Source organism: Chaetura pelagica, unplaced genomic scaffold (assembly GCF_000747805.2).
Source record: "Chaetura pelagica isolate M959 unplaced genomic scaffold, ChaPel_1.0 scaffold194, whole genome shotgun sequence".
NCBI classification, from domain to species: domain Eukaryota; kingdom Metazoa; phylum Chordata; class Aves; order Apodiformes; family Apodidae; genus Chaetura; species Chaetura pelagica.
The window spans coordinates 635,999-644,118 of record NW_009952877.1 but is presented as its reverse complement, the minus strand read 5'-3'; the positions used below and the strand labels follow the sequence as shown (position 1 = coordinate 644,118).

General features: G+C 40.0%; 1 protein-coding gene across 1 annotated transcript in view; it reads right to left on the bottom strand.

The window, feature by feature from the left end:
* Window positions 1-8,120, bottom strand: part of ALK (anaplastic lymphoma receptor tyrosine kinase) — a 330,133-nt gene that overhangs the window by 51,319 nt on the left and 270,694 nt on the right. Inside the window, exon 8 of the mRNA XM_009995276.1 lies at window positions 7,168-7,337. Coding sequence (XP_009993578.1) covers window positions 7,168-7,337 — 170 coding nt within the window. The remainder of the gene's footprint in view (window positions 1-7,167; window positions 7,338-8,120) is intronic.

Genomic DNA, 8,120 nt, shown 5'->3' with positions numbered 1-8,120 from the left:
AACTCTGAATTCCATGTAAATATTGTTCCTGGATCAAACAGACAGTTCATTTTCCCATTAGCCAGACTTGGACATCTGTCTTTATGCCTTTTTTTTAGAAAGGCACATCATCATTATTATTTTTCTTTTCATCATAAAGGCAGGGATTATTAACCAAGACTGAATGTTAATCTCCTCTGTAGTCAATCCCTCCCTCATGCATTGACATGATCACAGTGTGCCTGCACATATAGATCCCATTTCATAACTTGTAATGTTTTGCCTCTGATGGAACTGATTTCTCTCTCTACCTAGCTAAAATAATTATGGCTGAACCTGATGGAGACCAAGGTTCTTATGGAACAGAGAAGTTTCAGGTCACTAACCCTTATTACATTCAGCTTCCCATTAACTTATCCATTACAAATACTGCATTATTAGCTCAGTTCACAAAGGAATACTTACTGTTTGGGATAAAAGGCATCCTTAGGTGGAATTAGATTATTTGGAGAAATATAAGCATGTTAACTAAACACAGTTACAGTGACAGAATTGTGATGCAGTAAGTTACCTAATAGCTAGTAATAAAGGTTGAGATTCAAAAGTGTTATTAAAGGCAAGCATGCTGATCATACACATGTACAAAATCTGCGACAGGTACTCCACACACGGTCACTAAAATCCCCTTTTTCAGATGAACAGAACATACATCAGCAGAGTCACACCCTTTCAAAAGAAGGACAGCACAGTTACTGCTACAGAGCAGAAAAGCAACAATAAAGGTATTCAAGTCTCATTCTTCTTTTAACAAAGTAATATGGGACCACATTAAAGCAACAGAGGCTGTGCTTGTTGGATAGATACAAGAAGAAAAAAATAAAGACTTCTGGATTAGATGTGACTGATCAATATATTTGTGGTACTGTGTAAGGAGACATGTTTAGCTAGTATGGAGGGTCTCTGTTTCTTCATAGCAGATTGATAAAAACATTCAAGAGTAACAGGAGACAAACAGGTGTCTAGGTAAAATATACCTAGTGCTGAAATCCGCACTCCTGAATTCAAGGGTAGTAAGCTTACCATAAGCTCTCCTTGCTGCCCTAAGGATCTTAAACTCCACTATTTCCTGGGCTCTAAAGAAACTTTAAAGGATCTAGATAAGGGAATTGAGTGCTTCCTAGGTAAGTTTGCAGATGACACTAAGCTTGGAGGAAGTGTCAATTTGCTTGAGGGTAGGAAGGCAATGCAAAGAGACCTGGACACACTGGATTGATGGGCCAAGGCCAACTGTACGAGGTTCAACAAGGCCAAGTGACAAGTCCTGCACTTTGGTCACAATAAACCGTGCACGGCTACAGGCTTGCAAGTAAGTGGTTGGAAGCTGCAGGATAGACAAGGACCTGAGGGTACTGGTTGACAGCTAACTTAACATGAGACAGCAGTGTGCCCAGGTGGCCAAGAAGATTACCAGCATTCCAGCCTGCATCACGAATAGTGTGGCCAGTCAGAGTAGAGAAGTGGTCATGCCCCAGTACTCAGCACTGCTGAGGCCACACCTCAAGTACTGTGTTCAGTTCTGGGCCCCTCACTACAAGAAGGATGAGGAGTTGCTGGAGCATGTCCAGAGGAGAGCTATCAAACTGGTGAAAAGTCTGGAGAATAAGCCCTATGAGGAGAGGCTGAGGGAACTGGGATTGTTTAGTTTGAATGAGGCTGAGGGGAGACCTCATTGCTCTCTACAACTACCTGAAAGGAGGTTGCAGGGATGTGGGAGTTGGCCTCTTCTCTCAAGTGAATGATGACAGGATGAGAGGAAATGGCCTGAAGTTGCACCAGGGGAGGCTTAGACTGGATATTAGAAAGAATTTCTTTACTGAAAGGGTGGTTGGACAGTGGGACAGGCTGCCCAGGGAGGTGGTGAAGTCACCATCCCTGGAAGTGTTTAAAAGAAATATAGAGGTAGTGCTTAGGGACATGATTTAAGCACTGAATGGGTAGATTTAGGTTATGGTTGGTGGATGTAGGTTATGGTTGAACTTGATGACCTTCAAGGTTTTTTCCAACCAGGATGATTTTGTGTTTCTGTGACATGTTTTGTAGAGAATATAGGCCTTAAAAGCCCAGTGCTAGTCTGGTCTGGCTCATGAGGATTCAACTTCCAGACAACTCCAGCCAGGTGATATATGGACCCACAGAACATTTAGTCTACATATGATTCCACATGGCTGGCCTCAGCAAGGGAGCAGAAATCAAGAGAATTAAAATTGGCTTGTTAAAGAATTAGTTTTCTAACCAGGATCCAGCCTGTTAGAGTGAGTCTACCTTTTACACTGCCTAGAAAAACAGTTGCTTGGCAGGTTGGTGATAATAAACATCAACCTACAGCAAGCTTCAAAGAATCACTTTGTTATTCATGCTTGTAATTTATCTATGTAATATACCTTAACCATACTGTTAAGCTAACAGAATGTCCACTTATTAGCTACACAAATCACTCATCTACAACTGCATCAGGCTTCTGGTTTGCTCTTGCTGTCACAATCCCATGACTTTATCATAATTAAAATTTAAACTCACATTTACATACTGAAAACAAATGTGTAAAAAAAAAAAAAAAAAAAAAAAGCAAGCACAAACCACCAACTACAACAGAACTTTCAAGACTGTTTCCTACATGCATTTCTGTTAAGTTGAAAACCAAAAAATTCTCCACAGTAACAGAGTTCAACCGAAGTACTTTAATACTACATTAATGTGTAAATTTCAATAAGTAAAAAAGACCAGTTCTATATCTTTCACTAATCTTATGCAGATTATCGGATTTGCATACATCCTGGTTTGAGCCAGGATAAAGCCAATTTTCTTTTTACTGATATTTTTTTTCTTCAATGACCTCTGTTATAAGCAGCATACTCACTGACATGAGCTGCAAGTTTTCCAGCTAGTGGATTGATAACAACTGAATGTTTATAGATACTACTGAGAGACCAAGGACGCTTTGCTCTGCTTGTCAGATTTACTGCTTTGGACACTAAAGGAGCAGAAGAATCATATGTACAACCCTCAAATAAGGAGGAGCAGACTAGACAGATGGCAAAACTGCCCAAACAAAGTATTCTATCCATATATTTATGAAAGACTTGGTATAAAGTCAAGGATCATGGAAGTCAAGCCCCTTCTCCTTCCTCTTTCTTCATTCCCGTCCATGGCCGGCGTCCAGGGAAGACTCCATCTATCCATCACCATTGATCCCTCCCTAGGTTCGTGCACTCCTGACACTCATAACTTTCTCAGCTCATGTCTGCTCTGCCGTTCTCTCCAGCAGTGCTCCGGAACATTTTGAAGCTGCTCACAGCTCAGGAAATGCCATGGGAGTTGCTGGGGATGGGGGAACACAATAGGGTTTTGCACATTCCTGCACATACTTGTATATATTTGTACATATTTTCTTTTATCATTGTTATTCACGCTGTCTAGTTTAATTTTCAATCTGGAAAGCCTCTCTCCTAATTCTTTCTCTCTCTTCTCTACCTGTGTAGGAGGGGATTGAGAGCACTGTTGTCATTGATTTAACTAGAGATACTGAGTCAAACCATGACAGCAAATAATGTGTCTTTCAGGGAAGGGTAGGTGGCTACATGGGGAGCAAATGAGGGATAGTAAGGATTGCTAGGTCATGTATAGTGTATTTAATTGATAAGTTAAAATACAGCACCTCTGGTGACCTTACCTTTTGCCTCTGGTAAGCTCAATCTGTTCAAGGAGCTCTTGCCCACAGCTGGCTTTTTTAATTGTAGCTGCTTTGATGGCATATCCTTCAGCAGGCCCTTTGCCCTTCCTCCCCCATGCACGGAAGATTCTGAGCATTTGGAATTGGGTTACAGCTCTACTAGCCTCCACACCACATGAGCCAACTGTCAAGACTGTTTTCCCAACACCTTCAAGAACAAGAATGGATAGCTAACTTTGGGAATAAGTAAGAAGACAGGGCTTTAGCCTCTTGAAGTCCACACAGAAAAGGTAAGACTTCACACAGGGTGAACTTTAAACTGGATGTTCTCCTAAGTATCAAATGGGAGGAAAGAAGATAATTCTTTCCTTATCGTACTCTTAGAAATCAAGCATGAGTCCAGGGCTGCCCAGGCTAACACTGCTAGAAACCTGACGTCACTCAGTCCCAGTTTAGTTTCTTTGTCATATTCCTCCCTACTTTCTGTTCCTGCAAAATCATCTGAAATGTTTTAGCTGTTGATTTTCTGCCAAAATATTTCTCCCAAAAGCTTGAGGAATATAAAACATGTTTTAAATGTCTCTAAAGATAGAGCTGATCTAATTTCTTGGTACTCTTCCTAATGATTTTTTGAGGTGCTATAAGCCAAACATGGAAATTATGGTTAATGGTTTTGAACAAGCATGCTTTTGAGCAGTTTTGATGCATATTATCTTGTTATTAGTAACACTTCCCATTCAGCTCACCAATCACAATGGAATGTTCTTTAATTTTGTGTACACTGATGTGCTTTATTTAAGAGCTTTACTTCTGTGAGATGACACAAAGTTTCAGCTCCTTCTGTAGGAATATCTGAAATACATTGATAACACAGATCCTCACTGCTACTGATTTAGGAACCAATTAGAAAAAGAAAGTCACAGTAAGCTTTCAGCAGCACCAGCATTGCATTCACATCAATTAAATACTATTATAGAACTTTATTTATCTCCAAAGTATATATACTACAGTCTCCCCACTACCGCTTCAATGTATACTTTCAGAAACTTCCTTCCTAACTTGAACATCAGTCCAGATTTTGTAAGTAACAGCTTTCAAGATGGTGAGAAAGATACTTACAGTATCTCCAAGTTTCACAGGAGATTTCTTCCTTCCTAAGAAGGACTGGTTCCAACTAAGTCAATCTTAGAAAAAGATTCCCTACAATAACACACTTTCTGTGAATAAATAAGGACAAAGTCTTTCAAGAGACAACAAAACTTCAAAGTTTTCCCTGCTTATGTCTTAACTTCCAACAAACTACCTTCCCTCCAGTGAACCCAGGTGTCTTTCTCTGTAACAGGAAAGTAACAGTGTCAGCCTCTTATGCATGATAGGCAGCACTGTCAATCAGCTGGATCTGTCATTCTACATGAACTAGCCAGCCTGGCTCCTAAGATCAAAATATTCTCTGTCTGACTGTGCAACTAGAGAGAATTTAAAGGAAAGTAATAGTATAAGAGTACAGAATAATTCAGGAACAAAATATTCCCCTGACAACATTAGAAAATAAATCACGTAAGTAATAATGGCAAAATGTACTATTTTTCAAAAGAAACACAGATGAAAGGAATGAAGCAACCAGGTATTTTTCCAAACAGTGCTTCAGCAGTGGCTGCACAATAAGCATAATGCTGATATTTTTAAAATCTTTCACTCATATATATTAATTATACACTCAAGACTGAATTGTTGGCAGTGTCCTGGTTGTATTTGCAGCTTATATGCACCCCCAAGACCCAGCAAGATAAAAGACCTATTCATACAATATTTGTTCAAATGTCTTATGAGGCAAATTATCCTTTAATGAAATCCATTAATTCCAGGGCACAGATTTCCAAAAAGACAAAGGATCCCAGTGCTCATGACACAGATTGTAGATGCATCTTACAGCCTAAGGGCCAGGGCAGCAGGAGGTGAAATATGTTTGTGCCTTCTCTATAAACAACCTAAGCCAGAGCATGCACAAAAAGTAAAAAATTAACAACAGAGTACTGCCTTAAAGCTTGCCTTGAAACAGTTAAAGCAACACTCTTTAAATAAGCATATGCTACCAGATTAAGCATATGCTACTAGATAAACCTTTTATGCTTATAGCCAGAGTACAGTCATAACTGAGAAAGCCCTTTATTGAGCTAAGCTGCCTGCAAAGGTGTTCAGATGCATCCTTGTCTGATGTTCAGCAGATTCTTCTCCCTTCTCTTTCATCCACAGATATAGACATATTAAATGCTGGGAGTTTATGTACTCAGAAAAAAAATAAACTATGGAGCTCATGTCCAACTCTAGAAAACCACATAGGAGAATCAAATATGCTACATGGAACAGTATGTGAGAAGACTGATTATTTCCAATCAATGAAATGGAGACACAGAATTTTAAGCATCTAGCTACAGACTACCCAGTGAATGAGTTTGTGAACCAAGATGACCACTTAGGATTGGTGCTTTGCTCTAACTACTCAGTTATCTTCATTCTCTGCCTGCAACAGAAGATACCTCCTGGGGACAAAGTGCTTCCCCTCCCTGCGGAAGCCACTTCCAGGAATGATGTTGGTCATGCTGTCCAGAGGGACCTGGACAAGCTGGAGAACTTCATGAGGTTACACAAGGCCAGGTGCAGGGTCCTGCATCTGGGCCAGGGCAACCAGAGGTATCAATACAGGCTGGGGGAAGACATGCTAGAGAGCAGTCCTATGGAAAAAGACCTGGGGGTACTAGTGGATCAAAAGCTGGACATGAGCCACCAATGTGCAGTTACAGCCTAGAAGGCCAACTGCATCCTGGGCTGCATCAAGAGAAGTGTGGCCAGCAGACTGAGAGAGGTGGTTCTGCCCCTCTACTCTGCCCTGATGAGACCTCACCGAAAATACTGCGTCCAGGCCTAGAGCCCCCAGCACAAGAAGGATGTGGACCTGTTGGAGTGTGTCCAGAGGAGGGCAACAAAATGATCAGAGGGCTGGAGCATCTCTCTTATGAAGACAGGCTGAGGGAGTTGGGGTTGTTCAGCCTGAAGAAGAGAACACTCTGTGGGGACCTTATACCCTGAAAGGGGCCTGTGAGAAGGATGGGGAAGACCTCTCCACAAGGGTATGTAACAATAGGACAAGGGGTAATGGTTTTAAGATAGAAAAGGGTAGATTTAGGTTGGATTTTAGGAAAAAGTTCAATAATATGAGGGTGGTGGATCACGGGAACAGGTGGTCTAGAGAATGGAGACATTCAAGGTCAGGCTTGATGGGTCTCTGAGCAGTCTGTTCTAGTTGGAGATGTTCCTACTTATTGTAGTGGTGTTGGACTAGATGATCTTATAGGTCCCTTCCAACTCAATACATTATCTGATTCTATTATTTTCATTGCCAGGCAGCTAATGATGAAATGACTGATCACCATGAAGGATAACAATGGGGACTTTCATACCTATCCAGTATATCTGGGAGAGGTAAGATCATCCACTGCCACATTCCCAAAACTTCACTGTTACTTGAATGCCAGAACGTCCGGCTCTGTTCCTTTCCTGTCTTGTTCTCGACCATCACAAGGGATATATTTCCCAGCAAGACACCATGGATGAGCCATGACATTCGTAGCTAGAAGAAAGAGAACATGTGAGAACATGTGAGGACATCAAAAACATTATCCAAAAGTTCACAAATTCCCAACTCTTCTTTCACTTCATTTTCTGATCATTGATTCTTGATTCTCCTTTCCTTATGCTCAGGTAATCCCTTTAGAAAATTCCACAGATGTGTAAGTCTATAATCTTTTAATATATACTACTTAGTATTAGAACAACTGGGGTGTTTTGGTTTTTTTTGGGGGGGTTATTTGTTGTTTTTTGGTGTTTTTTTAAATAAAATTCAAAACATCTGTTTTAGCTTTCATGTATGTCTGTAATTTTAAAGAGATCATCTTTGTTATCTTAAGTACTAAAATCATGTCACTAAAGAAATTCAAGTTAAGACTAACAACTTTTTCAGCAATAAACTTTTATATTCTGGTAGCAGCAAAAACACAGGGAGAATAGCTGCAATAAGCAGGCATCACTAGTAATCATATCCCCAACCCCCAGATATCAATTTTTTCCTTGCCTCTTTCCAAGTTGCTGAAGAATTTCCAATTTAAGTTGAGTAATGATTATTTTTTTAATTAATTTAAGTATCTTAGGGAACCAGTTTCTAACATTTTTGTTACATTTGATGTAATTGAATACATTTCTATGCATTTATCCCCATATGCAAAATTATTTAATGTAGTTTTCTCATTTTATGACTTTCTCTCACTGAATAAGAAGAAAAGCAATTCCTTCTACATCAGGCTATCCTCAGTATCCACATGATATGAATATAGTCTTCTAATTTTCTTGAGAAGAG